This window comes from Toxorhynchites rutilus, chromosome 2 (assembly GCF_029784135.1).
Source record: "Toxorhynchites rutilus septentrionalis strain SRP chromosome 2, ASM2978413v1, whole genome shotgun sequence".
Classification (NCBI taxonomy): Eukaryota; Metazoa; Arthropoda; class Insecta; order Diptera; family Culicidae; genus Toxorhynchites; species Toxorhynchites rutilus.
In genome coordinates this window covers 304,697,828-304,717,134 of record NC_073745.1, presented here as the reverse complement: position 1 = coordinate 304,717,134, position 19,307 = coordinate 304,697,828, and the positions used below count along the sequence as shown (strand labels likewise).

The following is a 19,307-nucleotide window of genomic DNA, read 5'->3' as shown; positions in this document are numbered from 1 at the left end:
TTTGACAGCATGTAGACAATACACATCAATGAGAAAGTGTGCAAAATTTGGTTGATTTTTACCCAATGGTAAAAAAGTTATGCCCTGTTGAATGTGTCGCAATAATTTCGTGTTCACCCTTTATTGCTCGGTCATTTTTCTATCGGAATTTTTCTATTGCAAGTAAAGGGATTGATACGATTAATTCTAGCAAATAAAATTTTAATTTGGAACATTAATGTTGGTTTGTTCGTGAAATTTCATATGAATGACCGATCGTGTATAGTGCAAAATTTAGCACAAGTGTAAGTGTATTCCCGCTCGAGAATGGGTCATATGGTTTAAGATTTCTGTTTTGTTGTTTTTTTGTTTTGTTTCCATCTTAGAAAATACGGCGAGAAAAATTGGAAGAGTGAACAAAAAGTGAGTTCCCATATGCTCTACATATAGTATAAGGCGTTGTTAGTCCAATTAAAATTCGCAATGGGTTGAATAAACACTCAGAAAGTATAAATTATGAATGAAAATTACCTTTACCATTTCAAATATGTTTTCTTTATATTAAAGTAACATGTTTTCACTGATGAGAAAAATTGATAATTGATAATTGGTAATTATTTTAAATTACATTAGTGAGTTTTTTTTTCTTTATTTCATCCATACATATCACAGGAGGCATCTCGTCTAGGATTCCAGAGGGCGGTTTTCATCATATCTCGTTCCTTCAGTATCTTTTATCTGATACGCACCATCCAACGACTGTTTACCATCCTTCTGTCATCATCACTCGGTAAACAATGGTTGAGTGAACAAACAATACCCAACAACCAAACAAAATGGCCCTTTTCAGGGCCATCAAATCATTATCAAAGAGCTTAACGATGTAATTCTTCAAACATATTCAAAATCAACAGATAGTCTAACGGAATCCTACGTCAACTATGCGGTCGTGTCTCGGACACAACCCTCCTGTGACTTTTTTCAACACTTCTGGTATTTTTCCATTTGTTTTGATCGAAACAAGTTGCTCATGATCATTGGTGACTATATTACGGTCAAATTTTGATAGAGGCGTGTATTTTTAATATGATTAGAGAAAATTATGCATCGATTTGTTCCGAATTCAGCCCCTCCCCCTTTCAGTGGTTGCCCACCCGTTTGTAATACACTTTTGACCACCTCTAATTTGTAAGGAACATGTATGTCTAGTTTGGTGAATATTGATGGTGGAATATATTTATATGTATAAACAAACAGCAAGTTTTTTTTAAAGTGATTCAATGTTGTTCAAAACCGCATTGATCACCAGCCAAAAATTAGACCATTTTATTTGCCCATTGAGGTGCCCAAAGCCACATTTGATGTTTTTTTCATTTTAAAATTTTTTTAGGAGCAATTAAAAATTTGATGGATTTCCAACTATGTGTATGTCATTGGAGTATGGGAAAAGGAGTGGGGGTGTAGCCCATTACGGAACTGGGACTTGACTCTCGACCAAAGCCTGGAAAATTCAGCTAGTATTTCTATAAAATTATAGTTTCATTCAAACTAAAAGAGTTAGGCCTTTTTAATAAGTTGGTCGTGAAATATATAGAAATTGTCATAGATGTCAGGTTTCAACCATATCAAAAAGAAAAAAAACTTCAAAAAGGGAAAAAAAATTATTGGCATGTATTATATATTTTATATATTCCCTATAGGGACTAAAAATGTTCAAAACGCTCCAAATCACTTCGTCACAAGTCGTCGCAGTAATACTCTTCAGAATTTTTCAGTGCATACCTAAAACATAATGAAAAACAAAGACCCAACCGGGAGCTCCTGGAAGTCCTGAAAAGTTGAACTTTTCTTAGTTAGAGTGTCTACTTTCTATAGGAAATATAGAAAAACAGATTGGGAACAGTCACTTCTCCGATTTTTGTCCGATTTTTGTTTTATTTGTTTTAATATATCAACAGTGATGAGGAGTTTTTCTATGTCATACCCTGAGAATGCCCATTTAGGAACAAAAGTCGTTTTTCTGTTTTTCTGAAAAAAATATCGAAATGGCAAAATGGTCTACTAATTGCTTACTTTTACGTAGTATTTACTGAAATACCGAAAAGTTTCAAAAAAACTTTTAATATTGAAACACTTAGATTTCTAATGGGGGTGGATTTTTTTTTATGGCCTTTACTGTAAACCTTCCAACTTCTCCAAGCTCAACTGAACAATATTCCAACGAAATTTGGTCTAAATATGATGTCTAACATACGCTTACAAATTGAATATTGATTTTGATACATCGGAAAAAGAATTAGTCGCACAAAACAACATAAAAAAAAATTCAACTATGTTTGGCGCGAGCGCCCAACTAAAATTATATTCAAATATTGTTTGATACAAAGCAATTCAATGAAGAACGATCTACTTAAAAAACGGTTACGATTTTGCTTTAACCTCACATATTCATTCGAAGAATTCTAAATGTAGAGGAGATGTGTCTAAAAAGCGCCTGCCGGGCAATTTGATCAGCCCGATTTTCTCCTAATCCCGCAAGAATAGAAATGCAATGGTTATAGGCAATCGTGCTAGTCAATGATAGAATCCTACCATGCAAGTTTTACATTTGTAACATGCTTTAAAAAAATAAGAAAAACAATTTTCTTTGGAGGCGACTTTCGATGTAACTTTCCACATCATTTCTCTAAGGTTTTGTTGCTTGTAACCGATTCAGAAGCGATAACTATGAGTCATATTCATTGCGTCGAGTTCCCAGTGGATATCTCAGATGATGAAAACGGTAGGAAAGGATTTATTTCCTTCTCAATTTGATATTTTCCGCATCAGCTTACCATCGAGCAGTACGGCATACCCTCGATCGGGGCAATTTGCTCGCTTTCGGCCGGATAACATTCTCACGAGAGAAATAGCTTGTATGTGAGGGATGCCAGATGGTTTTTTCAAATATCTCTCCATGACACGAATAAATGTCTTCAAATGTAATCATAATGAACAAAAATGAGCAAACCTTCACGATATTTCTAAATCATGTTCGATTAATCACACAAACAATTGTTTTCACGGTACTTTTAAATGACCTCAGTATGTTTTCACACAATTAAATGTCTTCAAAACGAAAACATGTCTCCACATCTGGTATCTGGTATTCTCTTCACTGGCGGGCATAAGTAAATAGATTGATGAAATCTCTCATTCATACATGCTGCTTCTCTGAGCTTTATAGTCTCTGAGAGAAACAGCATATTATACTTCTGCTGGGCCATTTAACATCGTATGATTTGAAAATATAAAATTTGGGCGCCTTACAAATAAAATTCGTAGCAAAATAAAATTCGTCGTAAAATACAGAACGATTACAGATGACTGAGGGTTAACTAATCTACGTACTGACGTAGTTGTTACCTTAATTTTTAAGAGCACGGTCAAGATAAATCAATTCTCGCTTAGGGGGTGCGTATTACACACTTCTCCAATTTTTTTTTTATGTCTTATGGCGGGTTTACATTAGGGAGATCTATAGCTATAAATGGATTTATTTACCCGAAAATAGATGTAAACGGGTGGGAATATATATGACACACTTCTTCGAGGTATATATGCATAGAATTTATAGAATTAATTCAGGCATATGTAAACGCTGGTGAATTTCTCACTGGTGAGAAATCACTAAAGTTGGATGCAGTGCTACTTCAGGTGAATAAATTTACCGAAAATATTGATATTCATTATATAAGTTCGCACTAGTGTAAACGCTTGATGCGATTTCTATAAATCTCATCATATTCCTTCACACGAATATATCACTAGTCTAAACCCACCGTTAGAGTATATAATTCAGAATTGGGTGGTCTGAAACCACCCATGCGTCTCCATTGGATTAATATTTTACTTTTATTATACATATTGTATAACGCGAATCGACCATCGCTTTCACTATCACATCGAGCGAAATTTCGTATTTTGTGAATCGAGAGAACTTTATCGAATCGAATTCATGCTCGAAAATTATGTGTTGCAAATTGCATGCTTTGAAGTTTCTGGAATGTTTCCCAAAGTAAAGAACATAAATAAATCAATGGACGAATTTCGCAGATTCTCAGGCTGCAGTGAAACTTTGTGAGTGTGAATACACTGACCATTTGAGCAATTTTGTTAGACGACATTCTGAAAACGGTGTTTTCGTTACATTTTGACAAAAAATAATTAGGCAAGTGGCAAAAAAAATAATGAGGCAAAAAGCTAGAAATTAATTAGGCAAGTGGCAATTATCAGTTATCACATCCCTTCCTTCATTAATCGTCAATACAGCTGTGGTTGCACTGTTACCCGTGGATACGCATCATCCACCATTGGAAATATCTCTACCAGTACCTCGTACGTGCCAGTACAGTGACGGGTATCCTGTTGCCGATGAATACACCCCCGATTTTGGAAAAATCGACTACGATGCATTTGGTTATTACCTCCCCACTCTTGACTGGACATACCTGAATGCCTGTCAAAATGTTAATGAAATGGCCTCCGATTTCTGTTTCACGTTGGTTGCGAGAGAATGTACCCCACAGAAGACGTCCAGTCTCCAGCCTTCTTGGAGTACGGTTTTACTTCGACAGCTGAAACGCGAAAAAAACGCCTGTCAGCGAAAACATCGTGTTCTACAATCGTCTGACAGCAAACTCAGATTTCAACATGCAAGTAATGCGTATCGTAAGCTGAATTCAGCTTTGTACAAGGCCCACGTCTTGAGAATGCAAACCAATCTGCGACAAAATCCGATAAACTTTTGGAAATTCGTCAACAACGTAAGAGGAAAAACTCAACCCTCCCAAGCAACGTGCTCTATGACGACGTCGAAGCGAATACTCATACTGAACGCTGTGAGCTTTTCGCCAAGTTCTTTACATCCGTGTTTGACCATATACCAGCCAGTGAAGCTCAAGTTAAGTTTGCCTCCTTAGGTGTTCCTTCGGACGTCATAAGTTTGACGACGTTCGTGGTCACTCTTGCCATGGTGATCTCCGCTGCAAAAAAAATTGAAAAGTTCGCTTTCGCCGGGTCCTGACCGCATACCATCGGTATTGTTCTGCCGCTGCGCTGCTGATCTAGCCGAGCCACTTTCTGTCATCTGTCATCTGTCACCGATCAGCACGGCTTCATGCCCGGCAGGTCGGTTACCACGAATCTGTTGAACTTCACCAACACCTGCATTACTGCTATGGAGGGCAAGGCTCAAGTCGATGTCATCTATACCGATCTGAAGGCGGCTTTCGATAGGATCGACCACAACATACTATTTGCTAAACTATCACGTCTCGGATCATCTGCAAAACTCGTGTCGTGGATGAGATCATACCTGACGGAAAGAAAACTGCGCGTTAAAATTCATGGCTGCGTTTCCTCGTGCTTCTGCAATTCTTCTGGAGTCCCTCAAGGAAGCAACTTAGGCAACTTATTTTTTAATGACATTGCTGCGAAATTAGTGTTGAACTACAAATTAATTTATGCTGATGATTTGAAAATATTCTGCATGATCCGTTCAGCTGAAGACTGCCAACGATTGCAACATTTGCTGAATGTGTTTGTTGACTGGTGCCATCTAAACAAACTGATTATCAGCGTACCGAAGTGCTCCGTCATGACGTTCCATCGTCCCAAAAGTCCGTTACAGTTTGATTACTGCATCGACGGTGCTTTGCTTGAAAGAGTTAAAAAAGTTACTGACCTTGGAGTAGTGCTGGATCAGAAATTGAACTTCAACGCTCATTACACCTCAATCATTGCTAAGGCAAACCGACAGCTCGGATTTATTTCGAAGATTGCGAAGGATTTCACTGACCCATACTGCTTGAAGTCCTTATATTGCGCTTTAGTACGACCAATTCTCGAAACTGCAGCCGTTGTTTGGACTCCAAATGTGATTTTCTGGAATTTGAAGATTGAGCGTGTACAGCGAAGATTCATCCGGTTGGCCTTGCGTCATCTACCTTGGCGCGATCCATTAAATCTTCCTACCCGGATCGATGCAGACTTTTAAGCCTGGACACTCTTGAGAGAAGACGCAGAATACAACAGGCAATTTCCGTATCAAAGCTGTTCAATGGGGAAGTTGATTCTCCTCGGCTACTTTCATTACTGGACCTTCGTGCTGCTCAATGACCTCTCCGACAGCGATCTTTGCTACAGAACAGATTTCATCGTACTTTATTCGGATACAACGAACCGCTGCCGTCGATGATTCGAACTTTCACATTGGTGGAGGATCTATTTCATTTCGGCGAGACATCCAGCCGCTTTAAAAAAAGGTTAACAAGTTCGTCGATTGTATAAATAATTGTACTATATTATTATATATTTATTCATTAAGACCACAGATGTCAGATGAATCAGATTTAAATAAATAAATTAATTAATCTAGGGCAATGATGAAACTGAATTTCCATTATCCACAACTGGTTGTTTCATCAAATGTCCCACGATTTTATTTTAGTCTCATCATTGCCCTAGATTAATGAAGGAAGGGATGAACTACTAATTGCTACTTGCCTAATTATTTCCTAGCTTTTAGTACATTATACCGTTTAACTTAAAAAGTTTTTTTTACTTATTTTTTCAGTTCATTTCATAGTTTATTTTTGATCAAAGGTATATATGTATTCTATATATATGTATTCGTGTATGGATTATGTTTCACTGAAGATTGAGTCGATTACTTGCATGGAATCCACGGCCTCATAAACGGTTAACTGCGGAAATTATTCTGAATCGAATAGTAGAAATGGCATTCAATTTTTTTTCAAACCTCAATTACTACTACCAGTAGCTATTACCTTGACAAGGGGTTTCATCATATTCAGATAATAAATTGTTCAATCAACTACAGCAGCAATATTCTATTTATAAAAATTTGTAATTAATGAACTGCGTGAGCGATATTTCCTCTTCTTTTACGTCAAATAACAAGTATTTAGATGAACTTTTTTGGAAAAAATGATAAGCTGCGCCTTGGATATCTACTTATTTCCTGGCAAATATTTCGTACCTTTTGATATGTTGATATCAATAAAACTCTGGCTGATTCATTTTTAAATTATGTTTTTTTTACGTAAAATACTTTACGTAAGTTACGTAAGTTTACGTGGAAATTCAAGCTGGAGTAAAGCTTTATGTGCCTTAATGCATGCTTGTTTACTGAATTAAAGTAGGCTGATTTTTTTAATTTGATTTGGAAGAGAAATTGGAGTCTACAATTCAGAGCACAGCCTATAGTATACAGTATATTCTGTTACTTAAACTAGTCAAATAAAATCTGCTGAGAATGAAGAACATGTACATTATCTCAAAATATTTCACATTCGCAAAAGTTTATGCAATTTGGATAACAACTTTTTGATGGTTCCAATTTGAGATCAGAATAAAATCCAAGAAAAAAATCTGAAAATAAAATCGGGAACGAATCAAATTGAACTTCAAAATAAAACGAGAAAAACACGGGCAACTGATTTTGTGCACCAGCTCAAGGTGTTGGTGAGTGTGAATCAATCTGAATATGGAGTTGAGTTTGGGCGAATAAAGTGGATTATAAATTGGTCCGCTCAATGGTGCCCAGACTGGCTAACTAAATTTGCGCTAGTGCGCTAGCGCTAGAAATGTGAAAAAGAGTCGATGACTGGCTCGAAAATTTCAAAATGGAAATCTATTTTAGTTCACAATTGCAATCAGTTCGAATTATTTTTTATCCTGCAAAGCCTTTTTTTTTATCCCATTTCTTTATTTAAGGCTCATTAGTATTTTAGCTGTAACAGAGCCGAAATTTAATCGTGTACATGTGACATGGTTATCATATCTATAATTAGCACATAACACAGTTGCCATTCGCCAGTATTCCTTCTATACCATTACATATGGTACATTCACACAGTAGCCATTTAGGCGTAAGAGTATTCTTTCTGTTCTTCCATTATCCAGTTGGACCACCGGACAGCGGAGACAGTTGATTGATCATTGTTGAGTTATTTATAGAACAGTAGCTCGATGTGTCTGGCAGAGCAGAGCAGTTGTATGGATGAATCGATCTTATTTCGACCGTGGATCGATCTCCATCGCTGATGATTGTTGCGTGGACGTAGTTATTCTGTAACAACACAAAGATGGTCAATGGGGGCCCTGAGTTTTGAACTCACGATCGATCACTTACTAAGCGAACGCGCAACCAATGTGGCTACGGAGACCCCCTATCCTGCATAGCTTGTAAGTACTAATTCTACTTATTCCTGTATTTCACTCATATTTACATAATAGAACAATTCTGATATTTGTAAATTTCACGTAAATGGGTTTCCTCTAGAATTTGTAACCAAAATTTTGTTGATTCATTGGTATTTCAGCTTCCCAAATTTTTCTCAGAATCCGTTCATCTTTTTGTTCAAATTTGTATTCCTTATTTTCACGTTATATTTTTGGTTAAAGTAGTTATTTAGATTGTTTCCAAAGCGTGATTCGCTTCGTTGGATTAATGTTTTTGTTGTCACGGTTCCTTTCAAACGACAATTCAGACAATCGATAGTGCACATTAACCTGTCAACAGTAACACGCGTAAAAAATCCCTCATTGGAACTATTTCTATCGCAAACTTTTCCCAAATATGTTGACAGAGAGCGAGACGATCGAATTGTCAATAAACTAAAACATCGATAACGATGTTCATACACCTCGGATATCCACCGAGAATTTTTTGAATGGACTGATGGATAACAAAGATTGGTACAAATTAATGGCGCATACGCTTTCTATTTGTACCAAATTTTCTGTAGTGCGTGCTCCTTCATATGCAATCACCACATCATTTTTTTTTTCGATATGATGACGGTACGATTTTTTGGTCCAGATCCATTCACTCGACCGGGGCAGACGAGGCTGAACAACAGAACACAGAAATGGTAATCACCTTGGTATTTTGTCGTATGAATCCCATGAGGTCAAGCAATTGTAGGATGAGTATCGACTAGTTGCAGCCATAATCCCGTTATGAGCGTTGATAGCACTGACACTTCGATTTGTTAACGAACAACGACACCTTTTTCGCAGAACTTCACTTCCAGCAATTTACTGGCGCAGAAATCTGCTTCGCCCAAAGCCACCGACGAAAGGAGCGATTCAAAGGAATCGATAGGTCTTAATAACACTTTCATACTATGCATCACCACCCACCGCAGCACTTGATTGACCTTCGAACGTATCTCTTCTGGGACAAAAATGCGTCGCTAACCGGCATTGATGTGTGTTGTCGATGGTGCCCCAATGATATCCACGATGATGTCCTGCTGATCGATGTTAACATTGCTGAGAGTAATTTTCTTTATCCTTTTACATCCTGTGATATTCAGCTATTCCACAAAATGTTTATTGCTTTCTGATTCCGTCTTAAATCACAATTTACCATAAAAATCAAACACCACACCGATTAAAACGCTAGAATCAGGAGGCTGGCACTGGATTACAATTTTGGTCGAGTAGTAAATGCGATTGTTTTGTTGCACACACACACTCACATACACAGATTGATACTATTGATGCTTCAAGCTTCAATGGAACCGAGCGACGCGAGGGTGACAGGGTGGACCGCCGCTGAGGAATCGCGCGCGTCCTCACGGCGCGACACTTCGCAGCCTCAGAGGCATGTTTACACGACAACGTTCTAACACTAACTGAAACATGTTCCCCATGCTGCTGCTGGGACTGGCGTTACGTTCCCTCTCGGTTCAACTCACCCCATTTGGAGATTTGTCAGTCCGACGAAGAGGGGGTTGAAGAAGTTTTTCCCGTGAAGCGTAGTGCCGGTTGAAGCCTCTGCTACCAAGAATTTGTTATCCTGGCGAGTGAGGGGTAGACAGGTTTGGGGGTTTCTCTCTTGCGTACAAACGGTAGTAATGAGCGAGATGAGTATTTTGCTTTGTGGAGAGAGCTTTTCTATTTGGCGCCAACTTTTGAGCTTTTTATGCGAAATACAACAGCAGATGAGTGATGCCGATTTGCGAGCCCCGAAAATTGTAGCCATTGAACTATTAAATTCAGATTTTTTCAAATGAAATTGGAAAGGGGGGCAGTTTCGAACTAGGGTTTTAAAGAATAAGTGGTGCAATTTTCAACCAAATTCCAATTAAATAAGTTAGTATCCCTTCCACCAATAGCTGTCATATAGGTTGACAACTCCTGGTCGTTTATCATTTACGAAAACAACACAGTGCCCTTTTTATTCACATTTCGAAACTTTTGAGCTTGAAGTTGTAAGTATTTCCTCAATTCAATTCGATTTGGAAATTTAAGTACACCACCTCAGTTAGTAACTAATATGAAACGAAAAAACGCAACGGGAAAACAATTATCTATTCATTAAATAAAATTATGATTTATCTTCGGATGGTAGTGAGGCACAGTGTAGGACACTGTGTTGTTTACTAACAAATAAAAATTTAGTCTGATTCACAGGGCTAATGATGGTTTGGAATTACAAAAAGAAACCCGATAGAGCCAGCATCAACGAGGATGAAATGGAAGAGCTGGAAGAGCTAAAGGGTGTGTCACATCAAATTGCATCACGGAAAAAACGCTGTAGAAATTCGCCCAGTAGACCGATCCTTTTGAAAATTTTAGACAGTAAAATACTTCGAGTCCAAGCCCGTATGCTCGCACCTTCCTCTTTACCCCGTCCATAAGGTTCTGTACAACGTCAGGTTGTAGTTTTTTTTTGAACAGAAATCCTTTTTCTCTTGAAGTCCGCCTCCGATTTGACAACTTTAGGGTTCTCCGGCGCATTGGGCGGGTTCATTTCCTTTGGCACGAAGGTGACCCCGTTGGCTTCGTACCATACCAACACGTCCTTTGAATAGTGGCACGAAGCGAGATCCGGCCAGAAGATGGCTGGGCCCTCGTGCTGCTTCAATAGTGGTAGTAAGCGCTTCTGTAGGCACTCCTTAAGGTAAACCTGCCCGTTTACCGTGCCGGTCATCACGAAGGGGGCGCTCCGCTTTCCGCAAGAGCAGATCGCTTGCCACACCATGTACTTTTTGGCAAACTTGGATAGTTTCTGCTTGCGAATCTCCTCCGGAACGCTGAATTTGTCCTCTGCGGAGAAGAACAACAGGCCCGGCAGCTGACGAAAGTCCGCTTTGACGTAAGTTTCGTCGTCCATTACCAGGCAATGCGGCTTCGTCAGCATTTCGGTGTACAGCTTCCGGGCTCGCGTCTTCCCCACCATGTTTTGCCTTTCGTCGCGGTTCGGAGCCTTCTGAACCTTGTATGTACGCAGGCCCTCCCGCTGCTTGGTCCGCTGGACGAATGAACTTGACAAATTCAGCTTATTGGCGACTTCCCGGACCGAACTTCTGGGATCACGTCTAAACTGCTTAACTACGCGCTTTTGATCTTTTTTCACTGACGGAGCATCCATTTTTGCCGTTCTTCACCTTCCGGTCGATGGTTAGGTTCTTGAAGTATCGTTTTAGTACTCTGCTGACCGTGGATTGGACGATTCCCAGCATCTTACCGATGTCCCGATGTGACAACTCCGGATACTCGAAATGAGTGCACAGGATTAATTCACGACGCTCTTTTTCGTTCGACGACATTTTTCCAAATTTACGAAAAATTGACAGTGAAGCATGCCCAACGTGATCTATACACTCTTATCTGATTATAAGCGAAAGCTGAAGATATAATTCCTAAAAATAAAATTTCTACAGCGTTTTTTCGTGATGCAATTTGATGTGACACACCCTTTAGTTGACATATCATAGTATGAAAAATTAACATTCCTATAGAATTAGAAGGCCTTCATCTAAGTTATGAATCACAAAATTCCACAAAATCATGTTATATTTGTTCAGAATTTGAAATTTCCTTCATCGTGTCGTGAGTTCAAATCCGGACACTTTTTTAATCATGCTTTGAAATCCGGACACTTGTTTTCTTTGCAATTCTTTGAGAGAAATTATTTATTAATTATTATAGAACTTATTAACGGGTGCGTCATAAGTAGCGGGACTAAATGGAATCACGTTTGGTACAAAAGTTTTTAAATAATTCAATTGTCGAGAACTATTGATTATTGACCACTACAAGATAGTGCCATATGTATATATATATATATATATATATATATATATATATATATATATATATATATATATATATATATATATATATATATATATATATATATATATATATATATATATATATATATATATATATATATATATATATATATATATTTATATATATATTTATATATATTATCAATATGGGTATCCAACAAAAGGGCTTGACTAGTAGAACACAGTCATTGATGAAAAATGTAAATCCAAGATGGCGGCCACTACAAAATGACGGATTACATATTTTCGCAAAATCCCATCAATATGGGTATCAAACCAACGAGATTGACTAGTAGAACACGGTTATTTATGAAAAATGGAAATCCAAAATTTTAAAGAAATTGTTGAATGGTTTTACTGTAGAGAAATATACTAATGATACAGATAAAGTACTGAAAACTAAAAAATAAAATAATTGGAAAACACTTTTGAAGTTCAACGGATTCATTATGATTAGAGGAACTGGTACAAATTCGGTATCCCATTTTGTTTTTTTGGACTTAGCTCTTGGCCAACGCTCGGAATTTCTTCATATTACGTCAGCTTATGAAGGGATCTATTGCGGACATTTCCCCGCAAACCGATTTAGAAAATCTTGATTTTGCTCGGAGCTTTGAGCATAGAAGTGAAACAACTCAAATTCGAGTACCCGAGATGCCTCGGTATAAATTTGGCACCCCATTTTTTATTTTTTCAAATTGAAAGAATTGTCCTGAAATCACTGAAAAATGTATTTTTTGACATTTTCATACAAAATAGAAGTGAAGTACACTATCTTACGCAAATTAACTCAACTTTGACGAAAAAGCGATTTTTTCAGGAAAAAGTGATTCATCTTGATTTATTTCTAACTAAAAAAGTAAAACGAATCAAAAGCCTTTACAAAAGTCGCAAGCGTAGTAATTAGTCTCGCATGGGCATGCAATACTTAGCATAGTGTATCATCAACACTATGTTTACATTGGGGTGCCAAATTACCCGCACACCGAATTTTCACTTTGGAATGAAATCTATGAAATTTGTGATTAAAATCTCGATACACGTTGAAGAACATCCATTTCTTGATCCAAATCAGCTTTAATATTAAAAATCGCCTCACTATTCGATTTTTAATGATCTTTCGGAAGACGCACATGAAACAACAAAACTTGAATTTAAAAAAAAACCAGATATTTAAATATAGGAATAGGATGTAAGAAAAAACGAATCGAAAACGAATCGGATCGTATCACTTGTCGTGGATATTGTGGAAACTCATTCCATATGATTTGCGCAAAAGTAGATTACGGTCTTTGTGAGGTTTTGGGAACCTACGATCGAAACATTTTTTGGATGTACGATGGCTGCGCGGATCTATTTTCCAATGAACACTTTCGGAATATGACGTCTCGTTTCACAAATGAAAATATGACAGATACACCATCCATCAAATCGCTTAAAGAGGACATTGCTGAGCTGAAGGATGCAGTTGGTATATTATCCGCCAAGTTAAATTCTAAGTCGCCTAGCTCTACGCTCAATGCATCGTGGAAGCCAATTCCCGGATCGGACGTTGTCAGTAACACTCCGAAAAGAAAACGGGAAGATGATAGGTTGGTGAATAAGCCTACCAATGTTCGAGGCACTAAAGCTGCATCCGAAGTTGTCAAAACTGTTCCTCCGCCGGCGGAATTGCTGTGGATTTATTTATCCGCATTTGAACCGAGTACTTCCGAGAATGACATCGTTAAACTAACTAAAGATTGTTTGAACTTGAGCGCCGATGTATAACCAAAAGTGATCAGGTTGGTCCCTAAAGACAAAGATCCTGCCACCTTAAGTTTTGTTACCTTCAAAGTCGGTGTGAACAAATCTATTAGAAACGCTGCTTTGTCGAAAGATACTTGGCCGGAAAACGTGTCCATTCGCGAATTCATAAACTCCTACCGGAGGTGGGGGCCAATAGCGCCAAAACCAGTTACTTCGAGCATCAGTTATCGTCCCAGAACGCAATGCCTGTAGCACTAAGGAAGCCCCTAGTCCTCCCGACCCAGTCGCGCCTGCAGCTCGTACATGCCTTCTTAGTCGTTCTGGTCCTGTGGTCGAGGAAGGTGTCGGGGTCTTTCGAGTCTCTCATACAGGCAAGTACGTTCATTCTGATAGTTTTCCATCGCCTGATAGTTCTTCGACTTTCAGTGTTCCTCAGCAAAACTGCAGCATTTATCCTGAAATTGAACTCACTGCTTGCATTGAAAGATCCAGCGTAACACCATGCTGCCCACGATCGACACGTATTGTTTCACCAGAGCGAACAACAATCGACGGTCTCTTGATGTACTACCAGAACGTCCGCGGGCTTAGGACAAAGATAGATGACTTGTTTCTGACCGCAGTTGATTCCAACTATGACGTTATAGTTCTCACCGAAACCTGGCTTGATGAACGAATTAATTCCTTACAGTTGTTTGGGAGTATGTATACAGTATTTCGCAACGACCGTAATCATCTGAACAGTTCTAAATCGCGCGGAGGTGGCGTCTTGATAGCAGTTTCAAAACGTTTTAGTTGCTGTCGCGATCCTACTCCTGTCTGTACATCTCTCGAGCAGTTGTGGGTGAAAATTACGACACCACATAGATCATTAAGTGTCGGTGTGATGTACCTTCCCCCAGACCGGAAATCAGATTCCAACAGTATCAACAATCACATCATCTCGACTAGAACAGAATGACTTAGCTCTGGTACTTGGTGATTACAATCAATCTGGGCTGATTTGGAACGTTTCTGCTAATGATCATCCTACCATTGATGTTATTCGGTCGAACATCCCAGCTTCCTGCTGTACACTCTTGGATGGTTTCAGCCTGCATAATTTAATGCAAATCAACAAAGTTACTAATATTAACTCACGGATCCTCGATTTTGTGCTGGTGAATGAAACAGCAGTCACGGAATGTTCTGTTATAGAAGCTCTCGAACCCTTAATCGGTCTTGACAACTACCATCCTGCTTTGGAAATTCATATTAATCTGTCGATACCCGTCCGCGTCGACAATACCACTGAAGTGCGCGAGCTCGACTTCCGAAGAACCGACTTTGTTGCATTAAGGCTTTCACTCGCCCAGGCAGATTGGCAGTTCCTGGATTCCTGTCCATCGATAGATGAAGCCGTTAACTACTTTGAGGAAGTCGTGAGCCGAGTAATTTCTGACTGTGTACCGTTGAGCAGACCTGCTCCGAAGCCTACCTGGTCCAATGCTCGACTACGTCATTTGAAGCGATTGAGATCAAGAGCGTTTCGCAAGTATTGTAACACCCGTAATTCTATTGCCAAATATTTGCTGTCAGTAGCCAGCAAGGAATACCGAACGTACAATCGTTTCCTTTACAAAAGGTATATACGGCGCATTCAGGACAATTTACGGCGTAATCCAAGACAGTTCTGGTCGTTTGTGAAAACTAAACGGAAGGAGGATGGGCTACCATTGGAAATTCACCTGGGCAACAGAATTGCCTGCAGCTCATTTGAAAAATGCAAGCTCCTGGCTGAGCACTTCAGAAGTGTTTTTAACGATCGCTCCGCTTCATCGATCCAGATTGGAGATGCGATAAGAGATACTCCCAGAGACATTTTTGATTTTGATATCGCTACGATTTCATCAGACTGTGTTGAATCTGCTATAAAAAAACTGAAATTCTCCAACACTGCTGGTCCCGACGAAATTCCTTCCTGCGTACTGAAGAATTGCTCTTCTGACTTTATAATACCGCTGTCGAAACTGTTCAATATCTCGATACAGCAGGGTGTGTTTCCAACACGTTGGAAATATTCATTTATGTTCCCGGTTTACAAGAAAGGAGACAAGCAGAACGTCGTAAACTATCGAGGAATCACATCGCTTAACGCCTGTTCTAAGATATTCGAAATCATAATCAACGACGCATTATTTTCTTGCTGCATAAATTATATTTCTGCTGATCAACACGGTTTCTACCCTAAGAGGTCCGTCTCAACGAATCTTGTTCCTTTCGTTTCGCTTTGCCTCAGGAATATGGAAGTTGGATCGCAGGTGGATGTTGTGTACATCGACCTCAAGGCTGCTTTTGATAGGGTTGATCATAACATGCTGCTTGCCAAACTTGAGAAGCTTGGAGTATCTCCAAGGCTCATTCGTTGGTTCAGGTCGTATCTTACGAACCGAAAACTGTGTGTGAAAATTGGTACGGATCTCTCGGAAAAGTTCACCAATAGCTCAGGAGTACCTCAAGGCAGCAACCTCGGACCGATGCTGTTTTCTATATTTTTGAACGAGATTGGGTTGATCCTCCCAATAGGTAGTCGATTGTTCTATGCGGATGACGTCAAAATTTTTATGACAGTTCGGGAAACGGCTGACTGCTTGCGACTGCAGCACCTGCTTAACACTTTCGATGAGTGGTGCTTAAGAAACTTCCTTTCACTAAATGTTCAAGAATGCAATGTCATTACATTTCATCGAAAACTCAAGCCAATAACGATTACATACATGATCGATCATCATCCTTTGCTACGTGTAGAAAAAATACGTGATCTCGGAATTACGCTTGACTCAGCTTTAAAATTCAAGCCGCACTACTCGGACATAATATCCAAGGCCAATAAGCTTCTCGGATTCATCTTCAAAATTTCGGATCAATTTCGCGATCCCACTTGCCTGAAAGCATTATTCTGTACGCTTGTTCGATCGGTTCTGGAATTCGGCGTGGTGGTTTGGTGCCCCTATCAAACATTGTGGGTGGAAAGAATCGAATCAATTCAAAGAAAATTCGTCCGTTATGCTCTACGTACTCTTCCATGGAATGATCCAATTAATCTCCCACCCTACGAGGCTCGCTGCCAATTACTGGGACTTGATACACTCCAGAATAGAAGGAAGGTAAGCCAGGCATTGTTTGCAGCCAAAGTGCTTTTGGGAGAAATTGATAGTCCTGGTATTCTTGCGGAGATATACATCTATGCACCTGCAGGAGTCCTTCGCACAAGAAGCTTCCTTCATCTTAGACCACGTTTGGCGAACTACAGCTTACACGACCCTATTCGCTTTATGTCAGCACGATTCAATGTGTCTTATGAATTCTTCGACTTCAACCAATCTGCCGAAGCTTTCCGTTGCCGGATTCAACATGGACCACTGAATCAAGAATGAATACTGGACGAAGACGCTTCCAACGATGAGTTGTGCTAAATGTTTATGTTTATATTATTGTTTATATTTTGACCATGATATGTTTTTATGTGCTCCTTTCAATGTATGATGTAAAGATGTGGGGTTTTTACGCCATTTGGCTTTTCCCCGCCAATTTTTCAATATGACGATATATAGTCAGATGAAATAAAAATGAAATAAATCTGTATCCAGTACCAAATTTACTCATTTTTCAAATGGAAACAAAAAAATCGTTCTGAGTAGCGCTCTTTTTTAAACGGTTTTATTTAGCTTGATCTGCTTGATCTGCTTGATCTGTTTGTATGTTTGTATGTTTGTATGTTTGTATGTTTGTATGTTTTTATGTTTGTATGTTTGTATGTTTGTATGTTTGTATGTTTGTATGTTTGTATGTTTGTATGTTTGTATGTTTGTATGTTTGTATGTTTGTATGTTTGTATGTTTGTATGTTTGTATGTTTGTATGTTTGTATGTTTGTATGTTTGTATGTTTGGATGTTTGGATGTTTGGATGTTTGGATGTTTGGATGTTTGGATGTTTGGATGTTTGGATGTTTGGATGTTTGGATGTTTGGATGTTTGGATGTTTGGATGTTTGGATGTTTGGATGTTTGGATGTTTGGATGTTTGGATGTTTGGATGTTTGGATGTTTGGATGTTTGGATGTTTGGATGTTTGGATGTTTGGATGTTTGGATGTTTGGATGTTTGGATGTTTGGATGTTTGGATGTTTGGATGTTTGGATGTTTGGATGTTTGGATGTTTGGATGTTTGGATGTTTGGATGTTTGGATGTTTGGATGTTTGGATGTTTGGATGTTTGGATGTTTGGATGTTTGGATGTTTGGATGTTTGGATGTTTGGATGTTTGGATGTTTGGATGTTTGGATGTTTGGATGTTTGGATGTTTGGATGTTTGGATGTTTGGATGTTTGGATGTTTGGATGTTTGGATGTTTGGATGTTTGGATGTTTGGATGTTTGGATGTTTGGATGTTTGGATGTTTGGATGTTTGGATGTTTGGATGTTTGGATGTTTGGATGTTTGGATGTTTGGATGTTTGGATGTTTGGATGTTTGGATGTTTGGATGTTTGGATGTTTGGATGTTTGGATGTTTGGATGTTTGGATGTTTGGATGTTTGGATGTTTGGATGTTTGGATGTTTGGATGTTTGGATGTTTGGATGTTTGGACTGGTGGAATACGGTTATTTATGAAAAATGTGAATCCAAGATGGCTGCCACTACAAAATGGCGGACTAAATATTTTCTCAAAACCTCAATAATATGGGTATTAGTTGAAAGATCTAGACTAGTAGAACACGATTATTTATGAAGAATGCAAATCCAAGATGGCTGTCACTACAAAATGGCGGACTTCATATTATGTCACAACCCCGTTAAGATGGGTATCAAATGAAAGGAGTAGACTAGTAGAACACAGTTATTCATGAAAAATGTAAATCCAAGATGGCTGCCACTACAAAATGGCGGACTTCATATTATGTCAAACCCCGTTAATATGGGTATCAAATGAAAGGGCTTGACTAGTAAAATTATGAAATTATTTATTTTTGAAAGGTTATTTAGGTTATTTATGAAAAATGTAAATCCATCAAAATCCTACCAAATGGCGGACTACATATTATGTCAAAGCCCCATTAATATGGGTATCAAATGAAAGGGCCTGATGATTCGCGGTGCGGTTTATTCGCGATAGCGAGTTCCATAGTAATTCTATGAACCTACCCTAAATTTGACAATGAGTGGTAGGTTTTTGTTCTTCTGTTTTGGTCATGACTTTCACATTATTTGACTGCTAGTGTATACGACCTTACAGATGGATAGTTCAATGATTCCTGTATTGATAAAACACATTGTTTTCATACTGAAATATTTTTAGTCATTTGTTGTATATTCAGTCCGTTTCCATAATAGCATTCGCATTGGTAACGTTAGCATTGTGAGTTGAACACCGTTATACGCCGCA

At 38.6% G+C, this 19,307-nt stretch overlaps 1 protein-coding gene across 28 annotated transcripts in view; it reads right to left on the bottom strand.

The window, feature by feature from the left end:
• The window catches only part of LOC129769127 (potassium channel subfamily T member 2), a 569,383-nt gene that overhangs the window by 239,164 nt on the left and 310,912 nt on the right, over positions 1–19,307 (bottom strand). For 2 of the 28 annotated variants that reach the window (XM_055771193.1, XM_055771200.1), the window contains exon 1: positions 8,927–9,671. The exons of the other annotated variants lie outside the window; for them this stretch is intronic. In XM_055771193.1, the coding sequence (XP_055627168.1) occupies positions 8,927–8,997 (71 nt within the window). In that variant the 5' untranslated portion in view covers positions 8,998–9,671. Of the gene's footprint in view, positions 1–8,926; positions 9,672–19,307 lie in introns of those variants that run through there. 28 annotated transcript variants of the gene reach the window in all.